The sequence below is a fragment of the Anoplopoma fimbria genome, chromosome 18 (genome assembly GCF_027596085.1).
Source record: "Anoplopoma fimbria isolate UVic2021 breed Golden Eagle Sablefish chromosome 18, Afim_UVic_2022, whole genome shotgun sequence".
Lineage (NCBI taxonomy): Eukaryota > Metazoa > Chordata > Actinopteri > Perciformes > Anoplopomatidae > Anoplopoma > Anoplopoma fimbria.
The window spans coordinates 1,962,545-1,987,843 of record NC_072466.1 but is presented as its reverse complement, the minus strand read 5'-3'; the positions used below and the strand labels follow the sequence as shown (position 1 = coordinate 1,987,843).

Here is a 25,299-nt window from a genome sequence, read left to right as displayed (position 1 = left end):
GGCTCCAGCTCGGCCTCATTAGCATACAGCTGTAGAGGGACACCACCCTCCTCCTCCTCCTCCTCCTCCTCCTCACCCTCCTCCTCCTCAAAGCTTTCATCTCCAGCCGTGTGATTGGTCACGCTGCTGCAGAGTCATACACTCACAGTTACAGTTGGCACATTATGGAGGAGACGCCTGTGGAAAATAAAAACACAACACAGAGATGATCGGTTTGTTTACAGTCACACTGTTCACTGTGAGTCATATTTGAGTTCGAGGAAGTGAAGAGTTTTATACTCATAAAACATCAAAGTATGGAGACAGAAACACAAATCAGTCCTGGAAAAGTCTTCTAGTTTCCTAAAATGAAGGAAGGAATCAAAAGGACTTCACATATCAAAGTATCTAAGTCTGAAGTTACTCATATATAAAGCCTCTTTGCTTTTTAAGTGCCATTTTAATTAAATAAACATTTTTTCTCATACTGAAAATTCCCTTAAATGTGTTACTAATTTGATCAAATAAAGGGACTTTTATAATTGATAGTGACTTTTTTCAATTAAGTGACTTTTTCTTCAAGGAATACATGAAAATCTGCTGTTTCCACTCCAAGAGTTTGAGAAGAGGATCCTATCAGACATCAGCATTAAAAAGAGCATCCTGCTGATTTATCATTTCATTCCTTTAAAGGGTTTTTAAGTGGCTTTAATTTCTCTTTATGAAGTAAAAGGAAATGCAAAAGCAAAACAGGAAGAGGACAGAGCTTTTTTGTTTTCCAGTTATTAAAGAGCATAGAAGTTCCTCGGTTACTATCCCCAGTAGAGGAATTGGTAAAGAAGATGTAGTGTGTCCAGTCTGTTAGCAGCTCCTCAGAGGAACAGAAAGCGATTTGAAACGCTAAGAAGGGAGAAAATTGTCTGTTCACACAAAAACATCAAACTCAGAACGGAAAACAGAAAAATGATCAAAAAACGCTGCAGCAGAACCAGAGAAACCATCTTTTTTAAATCCACACATTCTTCTTCCTTATAAAAACCTGGTGCCTACATTACCCACAATGCAACAAGCAGGTTTTAGAGCTTTACTAAGACATTTATCAGGCTTTTAAAGCATGCAGAAATCTAAGAGTGAAGATTCGGACCACTAGTTGCACCGTGGAGGAATGTTTCAGGAGTTTGGTCCTTGTTTTGTGTATTTATGACACAACCACGAAGAGATTCACAATCAAAATAAAGTTAAATGCTAATCCACTAGCTAGTAATCAGGGATGTAAACAAACGCAGGATTAAAAACTTCTTAAAAACAATTGTCTTTGAACATTTTTCATGAGGAATGAATTAATATTTGTTAGACCTCGAGGGTGAGAGAACAAGAAAAACTACACAATGACAATATGTTTGTTTTGAAAAAAGGAGCATTTTTAACACAGTGAACAGGATGAAAACGCTTCGTTAACGTGATGTCCGGTGTGACGTCACAGCTGTCCCGGCCTGGCGAACATGGGCAGCAGGTTTCGGTTGTAGGTCAGATATTTCGCGACGCTGCTCCTCAGAGACGCTCGACTCTCTGCGTCTTTGAACCGGTCGTCCTCGATCTCCTGCAGCGACACCGAGATTTAAGAGTTCTTAATAATTAGACTGTCAAGGCAGAACTGACATTTTATGTTATTTCTTACTTTACATACATGTTTCACGTGTTTTTGTTCCACAGACAAACATGCTACATTTTTACAAGAAAGCAATGAAACTCTGATCAAACTCTGTTTGGGATATAAATAAAAAGCACTGACTGCGTTTGAGGTGATCTGCTGAAGCTCCTGCTCAAAGTCGGAGAATCTGTCGTGATAAACGGCCAAACACCAGCTCTGTGTGAAGAAACTGCAGGAGAAACACATACACACACTTTATTTATTTTTACTATCAGCATCGTGTTTATTCCATCACATGGTCTTATTCTGGGATGTCTTAAAAGATGATACGGAACAACTTGAAACCCTTTAGTCCAATAGGGACAGCCTTATTGTAAAGCAATGCTTCTTCATTTATTTCACAGCTATAGTGACTTTTCACATTAAGGTTTTCCATTAAAAACCTAATGTAATAATATTATAAATTAAGATTATACCAGTGATTCCCAACCTTTTTGGCTTGTGACCTCACAAAAAAAAGCGTTTAAGGCTTCTTGTCACGTTTCAGATGTCGTTTTACCAAATAAACCTTTCAGATTACTTGATATAAATAACAATTTGAGGAAAAACAAACTGTTGTTGCAGAACTTATTTTCCTCTTTTCTCCCATTTATCATCTGTTGACCTCTGACATTATTGTGGTGACCCTTTGGAGGGCCCCGACCCCTACGTTGAGCCCCCCTGGACTAAACCATCTGACTGTATATAAAGCAGTTAAAAGTATACAACTGTAACATAATGCTTCTGTAGTAACTATACATGATTCATATGTCAGTTGTCTTTTACATTTAAATACTTTATGTACAATTACTTTTACTGATGTAAGTACTTCTTCCATCACAGTCTGTATGCAGATCTGCATAGCTCGACGCCACAAGAGAGAAACTATCTGTGTAATTTGGGCAAGCTGACCCTTTAAACATCAGCAAACCCTTGATGGGTCTAAGCTGACACCTTTAACACATCACAAACACACACACACACACACACACACACACACACACACACACACACACACACACACACACACACACACACACACACACACACACACACACACACACACACACACACACACACTCTAACTGTATTGGCTGAATGACCCCCAGCAGCCACACGGTCAATCAATGATTTTAACGGCTCTCGATGCTCCGTCAGCCTCCACAATGACTTTACGAGTCAGCTGAGTGAGGCGGCGTGACGAGGAATCGGCATGTGTGTGTGTGTGTGTGTGTGTGTGTGTGTGTGTGTGTGTGTGTGTGGGGGGGGTTCAGCTTTGTCTCTCACAACAAAGACAGATTGGGGAGCTGCATAAACAGATTAGGAGGCGGGGGGACAATAGACGTCCATATCTGGGGGGTCATTTGTGTTGGAACCTCAGAAGCAGGTCACCCGCTGTTTGACTACACACACACACACACAGGCACACACGCACACATATAGACACACAAACACACACTGCAAAGTCACACCAGCAAACACTCAGACATCGGAGGACAAAAGACACTGAAGAACTAAATCTCTCAGACTGTGTTTGTGTTATTTTTGACATGTGGAGGTCATCAGTCAGCTGAGGAACGATGAAGTTTCACTACCAGGAACCATTTCCTCTGTCCAACTCGTTTCTTTACAGAAGTAGTTATGAAAACACAAAAAAAAACTTGAGTGCCCGCTGTCTATCAGATTTAAACGACTGCAAAACAGCAGGGTTTTTGTGCTGTGAATAAATGAACATGTGCCAGACAAACACTGGACAAAAAAAACAACACAATAGCTGTGCAGAAAATATCAATTTGGTGAAGCGGTTTGTTTACACCAAACCGTTGTGATCATTCCTGCAGGTCTGTTTGTTTGTTTTCCTCCTGAGTTATTGAAGCTGATATAAAAGCCTTGAGGAAGAAGATGATATGATTTGGTTCCATTTTTCCTTTTGTTAACAGGTTGTAAACAAACCACAGAGCTATTTCAAACACGTTCAATGCAACGTGGGATAAACACACACATTTCAGTTTGATTCATTTCTTCACATTAAGGTGATAATCTGGATAAACAGCTGGTTAGTTTAAAACACGTGTGTTGTGTTTCTTGTCACAATTAAGTTCTTTTTAACATTGTCACCATGTTTCCCGTAACAGGTTTGATTTTTTTCTTGAGAAAATGTAAACTCTGGCTGGATCCTTTCTATTCTAGAGGTACTGTAAATGTGTGTAGACATTAGTAAACTGTCCTCCTGTCTCCCACCTGTACAGGTCGTGGATCAGACCCTGGTGGTAGCGGATGGACAGCTGGCCCAGCAGCTGCTGGTGTTTCCCGAACAGACTCAGGTAATTGGAGACGGGGAGGGGCTTCAGGGACAGACAGGTGAGCGTCTCCAGCAGGTCGTAGCAGTCCAGATGTAAACAGAAGTAGTTCCCCGTCTCCGCTCGTCCCGTCACCATGCCGCTGTCCTGCAACTTCACACGAATGGAGATACGAGTTAGAGAGAGAACGTCTTCTTCTTCTTCTTCTTCTGCTGAGGGATTCCTGGTTCATTTCCTCAGAGCCTTACAGGTTTAACAGGAGGACCCGTCAGGTTGGCAGCAGACGGTTTGGTAACATGCAGGTAGTTGAACCCTCCAGGAAGCTTCCCACCTGAGGAGAGATGAAAAACAAACACATGATGAGGGTTAGAGAGTGATGTGGTTCATATAAATCATGCTGTAACATGATACAGGAATCCATCAACAAGTGAATAAGATGTGGAAGTAGAGACGGATATCTTAAGGACTTTATTGATACTAGTACTCTTATTGATACAGCTTATTGGTTCGGTTCCTTATCGATACTCTTATCGGTTCTTTTTGATTATTTTGTGAGAAAAAATTAAATAAAATAGAAAAATAATCAATATTTCTTTATTATTCTTTTACGTAAACAAATAGTCTTTCTTGAGCAGCAATACAAGAAGTTCCAAAATCTTTAAAATACATTCTCGGCTAAACAGTTATTTAAGTGATTCTCTTTCATTGATTATCCTGTGATTCTTCTGATGAAACTCCGTATGGCATCGCTAACGTTACCTGCAGTGGACGAGGATGGACGGCTGCTCTGGGGTTTTATATCAATGACTACGTTTACATGCACACTCATATTACACTCTTATTCCAAAAATGCCAAATCCAAAATTTAATATGGGTTAGGTAAACATCATATTGGGTTTATATATTCTTAATTAGGTTTTATTCTGAATGGATCATTTTCAGATTAAAACATGTGTGATATGTTGATATTCTTCAGGTTTTAGGATCATTCTTTGGACATGTGAACAGTGACCTCAGATCATTCTTTGGACATGTGAACAGTGACCTCAGATCATTCTTTGGACATGTGAACAGTGACCTCAGAATATGAGTCTCTATTGAGGTTTTTCCGTCTCCTTCCTGTTTACCAGCAGCTCTGTGTGTTGAACACAAACCAACTAGCCAACAGTTTGTAAAGCTGGAGTAGAGATGCATGTCCAGAAGAAAAGAAGGAGAAACACTCCTACTGTTAAACATCATGAAGGACTTGGATATCAACAGGTTTATGGATATGAACAAATATCTCAACGCCGACCTTTTAGAGGTGTTTGAAGGAATGACAGAGGGAGGCTGAGTTCATACGGTCCAACAAGTCCAACACCGGTGGAACAATTTGAATATTTTGACAGCAAAATAACACAAGCTGCTCCTGCTGTTCCACTTAGTTTGATGAGATAAACGTAATGTTAGGGCATCAACCCGTAAAACACAGAATAGAACAGCGTCCACGTGGGATTCACTGGCCCCTGTGACGAGGATAAGTCATGGGGTCGTTTTATGTTATCTCAACACAGATGGCTAAATGTAAACAGGAACATTAGTGGAATATTTATTTCCATTATCCATGTAAACAGTTTATTAGGAAGATTGTCCTTTTTGGAATAAAGGCAAACCAGATTATTTGGTGCATGTAAACGTAGGCATTGTAAATAAATGTCATTGACACCGTGTCCTTTCATTTTGTAGAGTAAATTCATAATTATGAGTTGCAGTCCTATGTCACAATAATGAAAGGCAAGCAACAATGAAAAAAAATTGGAACATATTCTAGTTAAAAAAGAGCAATCATGGTGTCAATGTCGAGGGAAGGATGCTTTTATCAGAAGAAAACGTTTGAATAAGATTAATTTCAGCAGAAATGTCATTACATGTGTTTCACTGTTCACGTCCACCCACGGAAGAAAAAAAGGGAGGCGAGGCAATGAACTCAGATAGCGGGCGACGATTGTAGCGTCTCTGCTTTCCCCCTGAACACGGACACCTCTCTGAAAAAGTTCATGTGTGTTTCATTTCAGAGAGAAGGGCGAAGCAGAGTGGCTGTTGTGTTCATGCGGCCTGTGTGAGTGGCCTTGGTGGCTCTGTGAATACACGGCAGCACAATGAGCCATTGTTACAAGCTGCCGTGGTTTGAGTGTCCGCCACAATAACATCGGCGGTGGGTGGGTGGGTGAAAGATTGGGAAAATGTTCCACAAAAGCGAAATGCAAAAATATTGCCAGTGCAAATTCTGTTAGATAGAAGCGGAACAAAAACACGGACAGACGGCAGGAAGGACGAGCATCCAGGTAAACCGACAGACCCTGAACACAGAAGTAAACTGAGATGGATGTGAAGGAATTCTGTGATAATAAAAAACCAAATACCAAATATCTCAGAAGGATTTTCAACATGGCTGGTGAACGTTTAATAAAAGAGCTGGAAAGCCAACACAGTTATCACGTCTTTTTATGTGTGCTGCTCTTTAGTGGGTTGATGAACCAGACGTACAATAAAAAAAACAACCAGTCGGTGTAAATTTGGTAACTCTCACATTTATGTCGCTTGTTGGGGGAAAACCACCCAATACCACTGCGCTTTTCCCCCTGCTTTATGGTCTGTTTGACTCTAAATGGAGCATCATTTACTAAATGAACATCATGCTGTATTGAAGAAGACTTGAAACTAGAGATTGAGACCATAAACTCATGTTTACAATGTTTACTGAGGGAATAAATCAAGAGAGAAGTAGAGTCATTTTCTCATAGACTTCTATACAACCAGAGGAGTCGCCCCCTGATGGACACTAGAGAGAATGCAGCTTTAAGACATGAAGCACTGACTTGGCAGCACAAAGCTCTTCCCTGAGCTTTTTTTTTTGAGACTTTACGGGACTATCTAATCATTTGCACGGATGCAAATGTGTTTGGAAATATATATTATTTTGATGAACAAAGGTACAAAACTGTGGACATAAACCTGATGTCAACTCACTATCACTGAACTCCTCAACCCTTAAAACTCATTAAACATAAATGTCCCAGACTTGAAATCTGACCTTGAATCTTGGCCTGTTTGTACAGCGGCACGAGGCGGTCCATCTCAGGCGGCGGCTCCACCGTGGCCTCCAGCGTCGGGTCGAAGAGGGGCAGCAACATGGCCGCCAGGTCCCGGCCCACTTCCTTGGAGTTGAAGCTGGCGTGCGACCACTCGTCTGCGTAGTAGCAGCGGGAGAACTTCGTGAGAGGCCCGGCACTGAAAATGGCAGAATCGCTTGTTTGGAAATTGGAGCTTATGACGAGTCTGCTGTCGAAGACCAGGAAGGAGTCGTTGATGCTCTTGAAGGCGTCGTAGTCGACTCCTTTGTTGGAGAGATTGATGAACACCTGAAAGAAGGAAATCAAACCGTTTTCTGGTGATTTCATTATCAGGTTCAGTGTAATCACAAACCTTCTGCTTCCTGTTGCAAACTTGGTGTTTTTCCATATATGGCTGATTGTCTTTGTTAAAAGGAATAGTTTTGGGTACTACACTGATTCACTTTGTTGCCGAGGGTTAGATGAGAAAATCAGTACCATTTCATATCTCTCTATTGAATTTGAGGCCAAACAGTTAGCTTAGCTTAGCATAAAGACTTTAGGCATGAGAATACAGCTAGACTGACTCAATCCAAAAGAGCCAACCAAGGCCTCTAAAGTTCACTATTTATCATGTGAAATCTTGTTTATCAATCTGTACATAAGCACAAGTGTAAAAACAATGAATTGTGGTTTTACAGTGGGTTATATTGTGGAAAATTTATTGGGAGATTTTATTTATTTTACTTTTTTTATGAATTAAACAAAAGACTCCGTATTAATTATGTATTAATCAGGGTCAACGTTAGTTTTGATTGCTGGTGATGGAAGAGCAGATATTACTTGATCGATTCATTTAAAAACAGCTTCTTTCTTCCTGAAATTGTTTTGACAACTGGATGCTTATGCTTTCTTGAAAAGCCCAGAAAAAAGATAAAACCTTAAGAATTCTCTTTGAGTAAACTGAAACTCTGTGATTACACTAGTGGAGCTGAACTAATGTTAATTTGGTAAAAAAAAAAAAAAAAGTGTGAATATTATTCCTTGCTCTAAAAACATTCTCAAAGTTTTGGAATGTTTTGGAACCTGCATTGTTTGACAGCACTTAAATATAGATTATAAAGACAATAAGGCCTCATCTTCTGTGTGTCTCTATTTCACCCTAAAATAAAAAAGAGCACATAACCAGACGGGAGAATCCTCTTCTGTCTGAAACAATGAGAATGGGAAACACACCAAAATCATCCTGAGCTTGACAAACACAGTCTGCTTCCAGGAGGGAAATTAACATCAACCAACAGACACAAGGTGGTGAATTCAGCACGTCGTTACCAGCTAGTAACACACCATTGTTTGGAGAACATCTTCTTTTGTAAAAACTAATAACTGACTGGATAAACAGTGAAATCAAGTCAAACTTTAACTCACTCCACACTGCAGACGGAGGGGCTCTGGTTCGGAGGTGAACGACACAGATGTGAGTGGATCCAGATGTTCTCCGTCGTTCATCTGGGCCAGCAGGCAGTTGCGGTGGATCTGGACTTCGGCCTTTTCTAAGGCCGTCGCCACAGCTTTCTCCACGACGGGGTCGCCAAAGCAGGAAACACCGAGCTTGGGAGGCGGCAGGACGAGATGGATCCGATTCCCCCGGATGCCGAGGCTCAGCAAAGTCTCCACGGCGGTGAAGACGTCGATGCCGTTTCCGTAGACGACGGCGTTGTCTAGAGAGACACGCGGAAGGAACTGTTAGCAGCACAGAAGCACAAATATTCCTTCATAATCCTTTATTTCCCATTTTCATTTTTTTATTATAATAAAGGCACATTTTAAGGCAAAGTCTGTGATCTTATCTAATACCCTTTTGTCAAATTCATCGTATATCTCCTTACAGTCTGCTGTCTGTCTGTTTGGACCGAGGATGAGACAGTAGTACAAAGTCACTGTACTGTGTGTGTGTTTTTTAATAATTAATATATAGATCAAGCTCATTGATTGTGCATTCATAAGGGTATTGAAGGTAAAGATGAACAGAGAAACGTCACCGATCATGCGGACACTTTATGTCAAACACACACGAAGAGTGTCCGAATGTTTTTTCTCCATATCTGACTCGGACAGACGTCTTCTCGTGGCCGTTTTCATTTTGTTCTGGAGGCTGATCTGCTGCCACACTGGATACTGGACCTACCAGACTCTCTGACCGTTAGATTTCCTGATCCTGCAAGGATCCTGTTACCGGGTGGAATTCCTGCAGCATGCTCTCCTTCTGCACCACAGTGGTGAAGCTGCAATCGGCACCGCTATGTGACCCGTAGAGATCACAGACGGCCTTCACATGTTTTAGTCATTGTTCAAAACAAAATTCAATCAATGACAGAAAATATTTGGTTAACTCGACCTCTTTAGCAGAATGTTTTCAGAGTCTGGATGTGTCTTCAGTGTTTTCCAGTCAGAAACCAACATCAAGGAATTGGCCTTTTATAGCAATCTCCTTTTTAGGGCTCTCAAATAATCTGAATGACAATAAAGATTCTTCTGAGAGAGCTAAACACATAAACGGCCATAACACGAACATATCAGCAGAGTAATTGTGTAAGGTTATAATGGCTGCATATTGAGCTCTACTACTCTGCTGACTGGCCAATAAGCTGATAAAGAACCAATAATTATAGTATAAATTGTTAAAATAAAAGAGTATTTTCCCAAATCTTTCAGCCCTGCTGTCAGTAAAAAGTCCAACAATATCTTTGCTATTTCTGTTTATAACATATATATAATATATATACTAAAGTATAATAGAAGTAAAACATAGAAGAATACTACCCACTACTTGTGGTTACATCTGGTCGCAGTCACAGTAAATATTCATCTCACAGAATGATTATGTTCAGAATACAAAAGAAGCTCTTCACTGTAGAGAAAGACGAATGGTGACCATGAAGCATTCATTTTCTGAAAAATAAAAAAGACACTATTTGGGGATTTCTCCTGAGTGAATCCATCCTTTGATGTTTGCTCTTCAGAGAAGCCTCTTGACATTTTACAGAAGTCTCTCCCTGATTAGATTACATTTTAAGCACAAAGCCTGGAGCAGCAGGGCCGTCGTTCCAACGTACGTGACATAAAGACAACAAAAACTTACTTAACATACTTGTGTTTTTTCTTAGTGATGGAGCTCGTGAAACGTTGGAATTTTAACAACATTTGCTACATGTTTTTTTGAGAGCCCTTGTGTGTTTTTCAGTTATTTATCAAGTGTCTTTTCCGGAATCTCTACTTTAGGGGGACTTTCACATGTTGTGTCTAATAATGTGTGGAAAACGCCGGCCGTGCGAGCTCTGATTGGTAGTTCCTCGTCACATGACGCAGCAATGTTTGCAAACCACGGCGTCAGCGCTCTCGCATTTGAGTGTGACTTCTGCGTGTTTTCAATTGACAAAATGTATGTGAGGGCGGAATAACGCGACATATATACGGCCCTTTATGCAGCAATTTCTTCAGTTTAACAATTTGAAATAAAAATATATAAATTAAAAGAAGCCTCGGCCTCTTTGGCTAATAAACTTGTGAACACAGTGTAGTTGAAGAGCCTTGTTATGTTTCAGATATCTGTCATTTGTCAGCAGTTCCACCACAAGAGACATTTCCCATCTGAACTTCAGATACTTTCATGTAATCTAATTAAGTACTTTGAATGCAGGACCTTTATTTTTATGTATTTATACTTATTTTGTTACTTCAGTAAATGTCTGCTACAGTGGGAGTTACAGTGTTACAGCTGAATGCAGCTTTTCCTGTCTCTCTCCGTGGTGCTGAACCAGAGTAGCTCTGCTGCGTCTGAACCATCAAGGCCAACAGATCAATAAATCTATATCCAACACTAGAACTACCCAAGGAAACATTATTATTTTTTTATGTCTACAGAAAAAGGAGTATGAATTCCTCTGAAAAACCAAGCAGAGTGCCGAGACATGTTTTTCCATAGTACATTGCCTTTTTAAGTGGACATAAATAAACATCTATCTTTTATCAGGGTCTTGAGGTAGACTGATGTGCGGTCGACACAAACTGGTCTTGTTTCTAATCATGTAGCCGCTATGTTAAAAGCCTTGTACCTTAACAAAACAGTGACATTTTGGGGGGTTCATTCCCCTGATTTCTGGGAGCACTTGTTTTGTGCCACAGCGCTGTCAGATCCTTGTTTGTATTCTAACAAATGGTTTCTTATTTTTACTTCCATTTGCCGTCACTGTTATCATTGTGTTCACTTTAAAGAGCAAGGTGAAAGCTTGGAGCTGAGAGCCACAGACAGGAAGTCAGAGAGTTTGGAGAGAAGGACTCACACGACGCTTAGTATTTTAGGATTTGTTGTCAGTAAGAAAAATATCCTTTAAAGCTAGAGCTGAAACAGAACAGCTACATCGCTCTCTGTTATTATTATTAAAATATGGAAATAAACATGGTATTTATCTGCTGGAGTCTGCTACGAAAATTAGCATGTATTAATGGTTTTCCTTCATGACTGGGATCAACTAATTAGTACGTATAAAAGCCCTCACTCTAGATCACTGCACAATTCCTTCAGAGAGCAGATTCATTTTGCTTAATGACGCTGTGTGTGTGGTTTTTTTTCTGCTCTGAAAAGCCCCGGCTCTCTGAAAGTGATACGATAATGGAAAATGGATGGAAGAGGCCGACCTGATTCGCAAAGATGAAAGATTTCTCTGCAGCTAATTAGCTGCTAATTACACCGGGGCACTTCAGCGCTGACTGGCTGAGTAATGACATGCTACTACAGATTCATTTTAGCTTCTGTGTGTGTGTGTGTGTGTGTGTGTGGTTCACTTACCCTCCAGCTCCATAAAGTTGGCACGCAGCCAGCGGAGAGCAGCCGAGCAGTCGTGAAGGTCGTTGAGGGTGAAGAGGTTGGAGGGGACGGGCCCGGTGTATCTGGATCCGGTCTGCAGACGGATGTTTGTGGCGGACTGGTTCAGGTCCAAACCAGTAGGACAGGGAACCTACAGCGTCACGTGACATTAAATAATAACATTGAATCTGATTCATAATGTACATTTCAGACACACAAAGTGGCAGTTAAAACCATTAAAACAGCTGAAGGACTTCAGGTATAAAAACCAAAGCGCCGGCAGTGATTACGACACTTGAATCAACAGAACATCTCCATTGTGAGAAAACCATCGCTTGACTTATCAGCAAATTCAGCGATACTCTAATTAAAAGATGTAAGATAATCGTCTCGTCGTCTCACCTGGTACTGCAGGCCCGTGCAGAGGACGAGGTGATCGTAGGGCACCTTCACACCGCCGGACACCAGGACGTGTTTGGACTTCCTGTTGATGCCCACCATCTTCCCAGTCACCACGGTGACGCATGAATGCAGAGGGAGCTGGGCCAAGTCTCTGCTGCTGTATGCATGACTGCAGGGAGTGAAGAAACCTCTTATAGAGATAGTATGTGGGTTTGTATGAGGCTTTTTTTTAGGGATTCGTTGATTAAACCCTTGTCAGTCCCGGTAGCAGTAGACCAGCAACTCCTGTATTCTGAGAGGTCAAATTACTGTTTTTGTGAATGGAGTCTGGTGTCTCTGCAGAGAGCAGAGATAACAGCTTCAGTTCCCGTCATAAAAGTCTGTCTGACATCAAGGTAAAGAGGTGAAAATATTCTAAATATAACGTTCACTTAAACTGATATTGATTCTTTTAGGTGACTAAAATACGTCCACAGCAGTACATTACTTTGCTCCGTGCTGGTTCTCCTGTTTGTTTCTACAAACTCCATCTACTGTACTGACTATGGAGAAGACACATTCACATGGCATTTTCAGTTTTCTTCAAATAAGTTATTTAATGTAAGATGCCAAAACATTTTCATGTCTTGATCGTTACTTTCACTCACCTTGTGGACAGAAACCCGACGTGCTCGTGGTCGTAGTCGCCGGAGAAACCGTTTGTGGAGACGAGGGTCAGGTTGTTGAACCTCAGGTGAGGGCTACGACAGAACAAACACTGAAAGGTATGAGTGCTTTTCCACAGAATACAGAGGAAACATTCAGTGCTAGAGGACTGTTTTCTGAGGAAGGACAACTTTGATTTCTGCAACGACTACCTGCTTCATCCAGTGAAGTGTAACAGCATTAAGAACGCCAGGCTAATGTCAGCCATGTCAAGAAGAAAGTAAAGATTATGCAATAAAACTTTGCTTAATGTAACAGCAAGGTCTGTGCTGTACAGAAACACAGAGAGAGATACTAGAACTATTATTTACATTTATAAAAATAAATGTAAATAATAGTTACTGTATAAGTGTTGGAAATAAAGAGCACAGATGAATCCCTTAAATGAGGCGTTAAGGATCAATGATCGGCTCGTTAGAAGTTGTGTCAAAACCGCTCAGTAAAAGTCCTGCATTCAAGTGTTTACTTCCTATGAAAGAGACATTTTCAGCACAATGTACTTTAATATAATTGACGTCTGTTCAAGGTGGAGCTTTCAATTCTAATATGATGCTGATAGTTTAATAAATATTGTGCAATGAGCTAGAATAGTAACTTCATTTAATATTTTTCATATCTAAATCTATATCTTGTTTTGGGCCCTTTCAGTGTGGGCTTTGCCGTTGCTTCGGTATGTGATTGATTGTGAAGTTGTTTGTGTTAACGGTTCTCCAGAATGCTACAAGCAGCATCACCAAACGTTCGACAAGCTGTCAACTAGTCCTGAGAAATCCGTCCTCCTCCTCCCTCTTGTGAGTTTACTATCCACGGTATACAACATGTCTCTTGTGATGCAAATGACTTCTTTTGTGGCGTCCTGCAGGACATTACACAGCAGATAACAGTGAATAGCAGAGTGTTCAGCTTTATCACACCGACGCCTCTGACCACCTCCTGCTCTCCTCTTATCTCAGGCTTCCTGCTAAATGAGCGGCACAGATCCACAACACCAGGCACAAAAAAACCCGCTGGTAAACTGACTGGATGATGGTGGGATGCCTGTTTTGTTACAACACTCACGAGTGGTACGACTGGAGAAAACACAATGTGAGGGAGATGATAGAGATCTGTCACCCAGCAGAGATTTAGGAAACTGAACATCTCTGGTTGTATTAAGTGGTTGTTAGATTTTGCAGCTAAAACGTGAGGAAGTAATGGCGCTACTGCCGTTACTAAGCAACCAAAACTTGTGAGATGACGATGATGATGATGACATTGTGGTAATTAAGCAGAAAGTCTCGCTCAATAACCTTAACAAAGTCAAAACAAATAGAAATGGACACAGTAGCTGCTGGATTAGTAATCTTCAGTTTGACCTTTCAACCGGACGTTGTGACGTCATTAGACAGGAAGAAGCCAATAAAATACATATTAAATATTCCATGGGACAGATTGTAAAGCTCAGGTTAGTCCTGCACTAAAGTGATTATCTTCTCCTACATATATTTGTTGTAGACAGATATTTGCAGGAGAAAGATAAGATATCTGCCGGCTGTGATTGGTTGTTCCTTGTCACATGACAGGCGAGCACGTTCCAAAAGTTGAACTATTTGTTCATCTTGGAGCGCAGCAGTCGCAATTTGAAAAATATGCCTGCTGCCAGTCAGTATTGACAGCAATGAATTCAAGGTCGTTGAAAACAGCCCCTTAGAGCCCTGTTAACGATATTGTAAATCATTGAAAATAACTACTTTATGGTAATTTGGGATTAACAAGACTTTTTCCACCAATGTGGTGAAGATTTATCAGGTATTTAACCAACTGGATTAGCCTCAAAGGAACAAACTTGTTCTAAATTTAATTTCCAGAAAAATAACAACATAAAATATATTGATATTGCTTAAGTTGTAATAAGGGATTGTATCTATATGTTCCACCCTTTCTACCAAGTAGAGAGAGAGAAATAATCATATCTATGCAATTAACAACAACAGTTAAGTATTTCTAATCTTAAACAGTTATCATTATGAACCTGTTGATTTTGTTATTGATTGATTAATTGTTCAATCTATAAAATGTCAGAAAGCCAAAGCCAGAGCCTAAACCGACGTCCTTAAACTACTTGTTTTGTCTCACAAACAGTCTTAAATCCCATATGTTCAATTTACGATTAAACAGAAAACAGAAAAGCAGCAAATTCTCAGGCGATTTGTTACTGATAAATAACTTAAATGTTTGATTAGGTTTATCTTAAGTTACATTAGTCCCCTGTAGAGAACATAAATATAACCACTAATCCAACGATCAAACCAGAGTTTACAGACGGATCAAGTAAAGAAGCCTCGAGTATCATTTCAGAGCTTTGTGTCATCAGTGGTTTGACCTTTGACTTTGACGAGAACATGCAAACAATCATAAAAAATATAATCAGCCAGCAGACAATCAGTGCAGTCAAACTTTCCTTGTTAATCTGTGCCAGAAGGTGGATTTATGGGGCAGCAGTGAGGCATTAAGGCCCATTATTGGTGTCTGGATGAGAGTGAACCAGAAGCCCTGGATTTGCTCCGTTATCAGCCAGTGACAGACGGCCGCCGTAACCCTGCAGCCCGACCGCGGCGAGCAGAGGGCCGAGCCGCCGCAGAGCTCTTTATCTGTCTGACCCCGTCCCAGCCGGTAATGAAGCCGCTGGGCTGCATTCAATGAGCACATGGAAAGCTGTGTGTCGGGGCAGTGGGTGGGGGGTGGGGGGAGTGGATGTTTGGGCAGGGCTGATAAGAAGGGCCCCAGCAGGCCGAAACTGACCCATCATTCACCCTCTCAATGCGCCGCCGCCTCACCATTAGTTCAGCGGACACTAACTGCCTCATTAGTCAACTCATTAGTGACGGCTAACACAGATCGCTGCAGCAGATCCCTGACGGTGGAGTGGCTAATTAAAGGGGGCCTTCGCTGGCCCCTGCTGAATGCCAGGCCTCACCACAGCTGCGTGCGAGCTTGCCCGACCCGGAATCACCGGCATGCCAGCCTCACCAGCTCCGAGGGGCTCGCCTCTATCTGTGAAAACAAAAAAAACGGCCTCCGGTTGCCTGGCAGCTATCGGGCCGTTCTGAAACAGCAGCCCCGGAGCTTCTTATTATCTGGAGGAGCAAGTTAATCTCACAAAGCGAGAGCACGAAAAGGCAAATGTGTAAAGACGTCCGACCCGGAGTCAAGTGACATTTCCAGAGATTGGATTCCTGGAATAAAAGACGATAAAGAAATGAAAGAAGGGGGCTGCTCTCCTCGGGGTTCAGGGGTTCTGGGTTTCTGGGGGACACGGGAGTATTTACTCCACCAACACATCAGAATCTGTGCTCAACGTGATGCCAGCTGCCTGTTATACCTCCTGCATTTACTACTAATCTGTGTTTACCATCACTTGGAGATGAAAGTGATCTTCTCTGTAAACTGTCCGATTCAGACACAGACAGTGTTTCCTGCTTATTGAAGATGTAGAAGTGTGAAGTTATGATTTAGATTTGACCCTTTTTGTTTCCGTTTCTACTGCAGGTTGTAGCGTAAAATGATTCCTAGAAATGTCATTTCCTTTCATTTTCTGTTTCTTTTATTACTTAATAAAAGATAAGGCTGGTGTTTTATTTTCTTATTGTACACAAATCCTATGAAAAGACACAGACCAAAGATGTGTCTCAGTACTTTCTGACTTCCTTTGAGCCCATTGGTTTCTGCTGAAGACCTAAATCTTTAAAAACACCTCACAAATATATAGTTTAATTCCTAAAAAGAACAGCTGCTCACTGTAGTTTTTAATCAAACAAACAGGAGGAAATAGAGCATTTATTGGGGACTATTTTCAGTGGTGGATTAATCCATGTTTGGTGCTCTAGTGAGTATTCTTTATGTGGGATTGAGTCAGAATAAACTAGAACACAGTGTGTGTTCATTCACTGTTGGTTTTGGTCTTTTTATGAGATTTTTGGAAATAAGAATAGAATAAAGAATATCACCAGACTCCAGAAAACTTTGGGACCAGGTAGTTTCATCCAGTGAATCAGGCGCACCGGTTGGTTTTGCTGCAAAATAATGATCAGCCATGTATAGACGGCTGTGTGCACTGTTCTTGATGGGAACTTGGAGACGACAGGGTTCATACAGAAAGCACAGATGGTGAGAGGTGTGTGTGTGTGTGTGTGTTAGTGTGTGTGTTAGTGTGTGTGTGGGGGCGGAGAAGCCCTCGGGGCCCCTTAAAAGGTTAATCCGGTGTGGTTAGGGAGGAACAATTGTGACGTTATTTGTCACTGCTGCTACTCATTCAGAAAAGGTCGGTACATGTAGCCAGTTTTTAAATATATATACAGTTTGAGACACTGAGAGGCAGACTCACCAGAAACAAAGCACCTCGAGGAAAGATAAACCCGTGTCCGACGCCCCGACCACCACAATCCTGGTGTTGACGGGGACCTTGGGCTCCATGGTTAACTTCCTGCTGATGAGGCTGAGAGCGAACGGAGCCTGAGAGCGTCAGAGAGAGAACACAAGTCAGTCACATTCTAAATGAAATATTCCCCCAAATGCATGTAGCCATAACTATTAACCAGCTAAAAGCATTACATAATAATGTGTACAATTTTTCCCCATTTGAATATCACAGGATGAGGAAGGAGCCATCTTTTCATCAAGGCACTTAATCTGCCAGATGAGGAGACGGTCCAGCTCTCAGACAAACACATTTACAGTATTAGCAGCTTTAAGGATTGTGCAAAATCGTGCAGAATGAATATCTTTGAATATCAACTTACAGGTGGTCTGCAAATTCTGATTTCCATACAGAACACTAGACATTAGAGAAGTTAAAGTATAAATGCCTTGAGGTCGAAATATTTCTAATCCGGACCTAACTTTTCATGGTTTAGAAGCTGAAGCAATTAAGTGATTTAAGGGAAGATTCTGCATATCTAAACTTTGCTTATTCATTTACTTTGCTATACATTTATATACCACCAAAAGGTTAGTTTTTCATGAGATTTACAGCAGAGAGATGACAGTAAATAAGGACAGAAATATGAAAAAAATGTCCACAGCAAGTTGCAGTTGATGGTCGACGCTTTAACATTTCCCAAGTCTGTGATTCCTCCCTGTTTTTATTGTGTTTCACTTGGTAGTTGTTTCATAAAAAGAATAGTTGATAACACCTTTGTTCAATGAAATAAAATGTGATTTTTAAAATTGTATTATTGTCGTCAATATATCAATCACACTGGAATAGATGTGTTGATGTTTGAGGTGCTCCTTTTGTAATTATTCATTTTTTTAAAATGTTTTTATTCATATTTTGTACTTGGTGTACTTTCCTCCTGCTGTCATCACCCGTTTGTGTTTCAATCAGATGTTTGCTCTTTATTTAGATGTTCAAAAAATCAATAAACAGTTATATACGGCAATTGCAGAAAGTGCAGCTTCAGGTGGTAATGAGACGGAAACTCTGGGATCAAACTTGTGACCTGACAGTTAAGGAACACTTCTCCCCAATCATCCCAAAAGAGTCCCACAGGAATTAGCCGCATTCTAATTTCCCCAATTCCTCCACCACTGAGTGTCTCTGGTCCTCGCACTAATGGCTCCTTCATCATCTGTAATTAGGCAGATTGGCCCCACAATGCACCTTGTTGGATGAAAACAGCATCCAGCAAAAAAAGGAGGAAAAAAAGGAGGGGGACCCGAGGGTGAAATTAACCTTTGTGTAATATTCAGATAATTTCCACGAGGGCATGTGTGCTCGACATCTGTCGCACACTGAGATGTTGTTGGGTTTGATTAGCAGGAAAATAAAGGAGCATGTGTTTATTTTTATATGATAAATGCATGTTTGCACGAAGCAGACAAATAACATTTTAAATATATAATTGTAAAAGAAAAGCAGCAAATACTTGAATGCCTATTTAAACTTTAAAATGTTTAAAATATTTTTTTCTTTAACAACTGAACCAAACACCAATTTTAAATGATTCAATGGTTTAAAACCAGTTGGGAAGAAAGCAACGTAATGTTAGGTCATGTGACGTGACTCGGTGGTGTGTTCACAGCCTTTCCACAACATAACCAAAATACCTTTTCGTCCATAAACTACCATGTAAATGTTAATATGACCCTAAATGTAACTTGGTGGCAACGTTGGGGAGCTCTGATAGATAAACTAGTGGATAAGATAAAGGAAAATAGGAGAACGTTCAATCGTTTTCCAGGAAATCTAAATTTGTCTTTTCAATGACTGTGGGAAATTGGTCAACTGTTTTCCAAGATGCCTGGGAACCCTGGAAACTCTCGTGTCAGAAAGTGTTGGATTATTGACAAGAAGTTGAACGTTCAGGCTCGTTTGGTAAAAAACATCCAGTCACAGAACTTCAAATTCTGCTTTTTGTGCTACAAGATGAAGCATAACGATAAAATGTACTCAATTTTAAACATTCAGCAGCTTGCTTTTAGATTCTGGGTCTATTTTGGATGAGTTCAGCTACTGTGGCAATGTTATTTGTTCCAAAATGGGACGTGAAACAGGCAGTAAGTGGAGAAGCTGGAATGAACCACCACAGGGTATCAGCAGATATTATTATCTCTTATATATGTCATCCATTAAAACACTTACAAAACCTATCAGATGAACAATCATTTTGCAGCTGTGTGTCATGTAGATGCTGTATTTTGACATTTATTGAAAATGAGCATCACTTTATATGTTAAAAAAAATGTATTTGTCATTTGCCTACATGCATCCATCTGAATACTGCAGGAATTAACCTGATGAGGTAATCAGCTGAACAAAGCTGCCGTCTCATCTGCATGTGCGTTGGAGCAGGTGCAGGCGCTCTTATCGCGCTGGAGATGCCTCACCTTCCCTGAACACAATGGCCACCGCTCTGTGTAATACGATCCCGTATTGACAGAGAGGGAACAGGTGCTTTAGATCCGATTAATCATCCCGAGGCCGCCATCAGGAGGCAGAGGCTCGGCTCTTATCTGAACGTTAGCCTGGAGATCATGACTGCTGTGTTGCCGGGGTGAGGGGTGAGGGGGGGTTGATGGAGTGAAATGAACATGTGAGTGTACACGGTGACGCCTCGGGTCTAAAGAGAGCGCTGCTGGACAAGTGGTAAATATTTGAAGTACAGCACATTGAAATAAATCACTGCCACATGAAGACCAGAACACTGGAGAAGAAGAGCTGGGATTATCATTAATTATCTTTAAGAGCTTCTTGGCTTTTTAACAAACAAGATTCTTTCTTGCCTTCATTTTGTGAAATGAAGATTCTTTCTTTCCTCCACACTTCTTAAAGTGTGTTTTGGTGTTTACACTTCATCTCCTTTTAGTGCTACCCATCTGCTAACACTACATCTCCTTTGAGCACCTTCACTTCAACTTATTTTTCTGCTTTAAATGTTTCCTGTGCAGAGTAAGCACTCCAAGTATACAAGTATTACTCAGAACATTTCCTCTTTTCTACTTACACTTACTTTGCTTTGTTCCAACCAACATAACGTTACTTCAAATTCTAGTTGAGATCCAAAGATCTTCACAGATATCAAATATACATAAAGCTGAACTCTCAGCACTTGAAATAAAGATGTATGTTAAATCAAATGAGCAAACTAAACAGTTGTCCACACATAAGATTTTTTTGTTCGTTTTGCATTGTTTAGTTTGCTGTTTAACACAGGTTTTGGATGTATAATGTCTCTGTTAATGTGTGGAAAAAGCTGTTTGGAACAAAGTTTTGTTTGTGGCTACACTTTGACGAATGCAATAGGAAAACTAAGGTATGTTCATTCCATCATACTGTGTTTTACACCCTCCTGTACTGGAGTTTCCCCTCCATGCCTAAAAGTGTATCATTGTGTTGAAACAGCCCCCTCTAGTGGTCACATTAACACCCTGCCGTGCTCCCTCTGTCAGCAGCCTGTCAGCTAATCTACATTCCCTGGCAGGCTGCTTCCCTGTCAGCCAGCTGCTGCCTTGCCCACCTGGTCCTGGGTGATCTGCCTGGAAGGGGCATTGATGCCAAGCTCCTCCAGCGGGTAGATGATCTGGCTTCGTGGGCGGACGGGTACCGCACAGTTGACAACGAAATCCAGATGGTGGACGCAGGAATTCTGAGCGCAGAGAGAAAAGAGAGGGGGCATAGTGTCAGTGAGCTCAGAGGGTGAACAGCATCAGTGTGGGGGCCATGGGGACAACTGGAAAGTGATAATGAGCTCAGGTGAAGAAGCTAGATGATGCAAGGTTTACACCACTGATATGAGCTGACTGGAAAACATCTCCCAGTGCTTCACCCACTGCCTGAGCAGAGATCATTCTGTGGTTATCTTCTGCCATTATTCTATTTGCACATCATCATCCTCATCAACAGATCTGGTGCTTGTTAGTTTGCAGGTAATTAGCAGAGGGAGTGGAGGCCTCTACATGTTGAGGAAATGTCTTGTTATGTGTGTGGAGAGGTGGAGCTGGCAGCACTGCAGGCACCTGCTGCCACGACCCCGGGGACAGCAGCCTGCCGAGGGCCACACTCTGCAAGAAATGACCACCTTAAAACTGATTTACATTAATAAATCCATCTGTTATTGTGATCATCAGACTTAACAGCTACACAGGACAGTTTACAATATCAGAGATGCTGAACATTTGTTGTATATGTCCAAATGAATTCACTTTCATCAAATGAAAAGAAAAAAATTAACTTCAGTATTTACAGGAAGCTGTGTTGAACAATAGGCTAAATAATCTCACTAATAATGTGTTCAACTTCACTTAACTTCACAAAAACAAGGTAGCTGGAATAATTATATAATTAACAAAGTGACATTAACAGAAGAAGAGTGAAATTGGTCTTGAACATTAGCATGTCGACATAAAATCACAAATGAAATGTCTTTTTGTAAATATCATATTCTGTTATCTTTGAGCCACCTGCAGTATTTGATATTAAAGTCTGTGAAATCACCTCAGCTCTGGATTTGAGACTGACTGACTTGCCGTGATATTTCTTGCAGTGTTGCTGCATTGAGGGTCATTACACTAATGACAATGTGTATGTGAGCAGACATGCACGGAGGCTGGAAGGGGCCTGAGGGTCCCAGTGTGTGAAACCCACCTCCTGGCTGTGGAACGAGGGGTAGATTCTGTGGAACAGACAGGACCTGCGAGCCAGACGGAGCACCTCTTTGAACAAGTGTTTGCTGAAGTGCTGGAAGGAGCGTTTGAGGACAAAGTGGCGAATCTGAGCGTGCTCCTCGTGGCGGTGATGGCTGAAGTAGATGAAGTTCTCGATGTTGTAGTGGGCACAGATGTACTTGATGTCCTGACAAAGACAGAGGAAACAATCCAGTCAGTTTACTCCATTGCCAGGATAAATATTTGTTTTTTGATACTTTCCTACGTTAATTTCCTTTAGTTTAATACAGTTCCATTAAATCAATGATACGTATTAATAATCCTTAACTCAATAAATTCACTCGTGCTGAATTTATAGCCTCGTGGGAAAGATACGTATGTGCAAAACTAAAACACAGACGGAAACCCACTCAATAGAATAAAAACTAATCAACTTTAAATGTACAAATTGCACCAGAAACAGCCACCAACTCTAACGGGTTCATCTGAGGACAGTGACGTGTAAACTGAACCTACCTGTTCGTCTCTGAGGATCAGAATCCCCACAACCTGACTGTGTACCTGGACCACGAAGGCCTGCAGCGCCACGCCATCCTGCATGAGGACGAAACACAACACATGCTAATTTAAATCTGAATATGCACCTTGTCGTATCGGTGCAGGGCCATGAATACACATGAAGAGAGGCTGCAGAGGTAATTATCAGTTTTTGGAGCTGCGGCGGTGACAGCTGGGGTGTCAGTCAGAGAGGAAAATCCGTTCAGCTGAATTCTCACCAATCTGTTCGCTGGCAAACAGGGGTGCCGCGATATTCCTGGTTTATTCCAAGACAATCACGCCCGGCTCGAGTCACACTTGATCGTCCAAAACAATCATCATGTCATTTGAAAAGTTAAAGGGGAGCCAGTTAGAATTTCAACCCTGGTATTTTCTCTATTTACTGTTCATGATTTCCAAACACTGACCATTTTACAGGCCAGCTGGCTTAATATTGATACCATTTATTTTGCATACTCGTGGAGGCAAAATTAGCTTGAGAGTTTTAACTGTGAGTGGCAGACTGCAGATGGGCAAACAAGTAAAAAACTTTTTTTTTAAAGTAAATACATAGATATATTCAAAGAGTAGAAAGGATGAAATCATGTAGCGACAAGGTTGTAGGTCTGGTTTCAGAGGGACATGAATGCCTTTTTCTTACATTTAGCAAATGACAGCTTAAACAACATTATTAATATTGATTTATTAATGCGCTAACACTGCTTAAAATCACATGTAGTTCTCTAAGAGACACTTGATACTTTAGAACACTGTTGCATCTGAAAAAAGCTCTGTCCTATGTGAACTTTATTGTCTTTTAAGGAGAATATGTGAATCAAAATACAAGTACGTTTTTGGAAAACTTTGGTAACAAGCCTCATTTTAGTAGCTGGACAGTTTGAAGTGAAGCCGTAGAAGTTTAGGAGACAAAAATAAATTTGGATATGACTCCCTTTAGCAGGAGAAAACAATAAAGACAGAGGTAATGTTTCTTAATGTGTGATACACGATTAATAAATAAAATGATGTGCTTAATTATTGATCTCTGTAGGAAACACAAAGAGAGCGTAGAGTGTCTGAAGACAAAACCGTCAGTGTGTTTAAATCTGAGCTGGTTGACTGACCTGGTCTCTGCGGGTCTCGTAGAAGCGCTCCAGGTCCTGCAGCAGGGACTCGTTGAGTCTCAGACCCTTCACCAGGTCAGAGACGGCCGGCCGGTCTGCAGCCACAGCCGGCCTCACCTCCACACTCCTGCAAGAGCAACCACACCGTGAGAACCAGGAGGAACACCGGTCCGTACAGATGTGTAAGAACATTAACAGGATTATATTGTTGGTTTAATTACAATAAATAAAGAGTTTCATGACCAAGATGTTTCTACTCTGGATCAAGTTTCATTGGCCCCAATCTGAGTCCTTTAATGTTGGTTATCTGGTATTACAGAGTCCAGTCAAATGTTATTTAACTGTTGAAATTGACGGTTAGCACCTCCAGTTTTTACACTAGTATAAAGACTTTTCTCCTTTTTGCTTTAGCTTTAAATGCACCTGTAACTGAAATGCATCTTCACTTAACTTTCTCTTGTGAGAGCCCATCCTAAAAAAAACCTTACATAACTTAACGAGGTTTGCAGGGGAAGAAAATCATATTTCCTCTTTGAGCACTTCCATTGTCTTGCAGCAGAAGTGAATGTGGGCTGATCCAACCAGGACTTGATTGTGGTTTTGCACCCACAACTTTAATTCACAGTTGGAGCCACAAATGTGTAACTATACCTCCTCTCTGAGCACTAACAATATCAAAGATGTAAACTTGCTATCCTGGCAGCCATACAAAGAAGTACAATTTATTTTAAGGGATGACCTACTTGAGCCCGTCTCGGTGGAGGACGTAGAGTTCACGGGCCAGCGAGATGGAGGCGCGAGGCAGCACTCTGAGGAAGCTCTGCAGCAACGGGAACTCAGAGGACGTCGTCGGTACAGTGATGATGCAGAAGTCAAAGTCCTGACAGACGGACACAAGGACAACTTATATAAATGATATACTCCTTACTGAGCAGATATCTTCAATATATCAATAAAAAAGAATGTTTTCCAAAGAATTCTCAATGACTTTTAAACTTCAGAAATGTAAAAACCTTTTAAAAACCACCTGATGTTTAAAGGAATCCAGTTGTTTAAACTGATATGATGGAACTTATATATTTATCTGGCCAAATTCTTGCAAATATAATGATGCACCGACACAGGAGTATTTATTTTATCACTTGCACAGATAAAGTGATCTTTAACTTATTTACTGTTGTCTGTTTGTAGAGCTCATAAAAACTTATAACATCAGCCAAATGTCATGCATAGACGATACTCACAGGGAAAAGATTAAATACATATGGAATAAAGTCCACTGATCTGTAAGAGAAGAAGAAGAAGAAGAGTGTGTTAAGTGAAAATATGTGTGGATGCCAAACTTCAGAATGGAAGCCAAAGCTGGCGAATCACTGCGGTGGAACAACTGGCCGACCGGTCTGCCCGCTGCTTCCGCCTCCACTTCTCGCCTCCAGCTCTGTCACGCTGTCACTTAAAG

General features: G+C 41.0%; 1 protein-coding gene across 1 annotated transcript in view; it reads right to left on the bottom strand.

Annotated features, from left to right (window-relative positions):
- Positions 1-1,436: 1,436 nt before the first annotated feature.
- cfap61 (cilia and flagella associated protein 61) overlaps positions 1,437-25,299 on the bottom strand; it is a 29,034-nt gene continuing 5,171 nt past the window's right edge. The window contains exons 9-24 of the mRNA XM_054618927.1: positions 25,085-25,124; positions 24,584-24,720; positions 23,841-23,967; positions 22,696-22,773; positions 22,160-22,366; positions 21,033-21,161; positions 17,399-17,526; positions 12,978-13,070; positions 12,331-12,499; positions 11,911-12,079; positions 8,490-8,782; positions 7,043-7,370; positions 4,218-4,300; positions 3,911-4,122; positions 1,730-1,859; positions 1,437-1,579 (exon numbers count right to left, since the gene is read on the bottom strand). Of these exons, the coding sequence (XP_054474902.1) occupies positions 1,457-1,579; positions 1,730-1,859; positions 3,911-4,122; positions 4,218-4,300; positions 7,043-7,370; positions 8,490-8,782; positions 11,911-12,079; positions 12,331-12,499; positions 12,978-13,070; positions 17,399-17,526; positions 21,033-21,161; positions 22,160-22,366; positions 22,696-22,773; positions 23,841-23,967; positions 24,584-24,720; positions 25,085-25,124 (2,446 nt within the window). The 3' untranslated portion in view covers positions 1,437-1,456. The remainder of the gene's footprint in view (positions 1,580-1,729; positions 1,860-3,910; positions 4,123-4,217; positions 4,301-7,042; positions 7,371-8,489; positions 8,783-11,910; positions 12,080-12,330; positions 12,500-12,977; positions 13,071-17,398; positions 17,527-21,032; positions 21,162-22,159; positions 22,367-22,695; positions 22,774-23,840; positions 23,968-24,583; positions 24,721-25,084; positions 25,125-25,299) is intronic.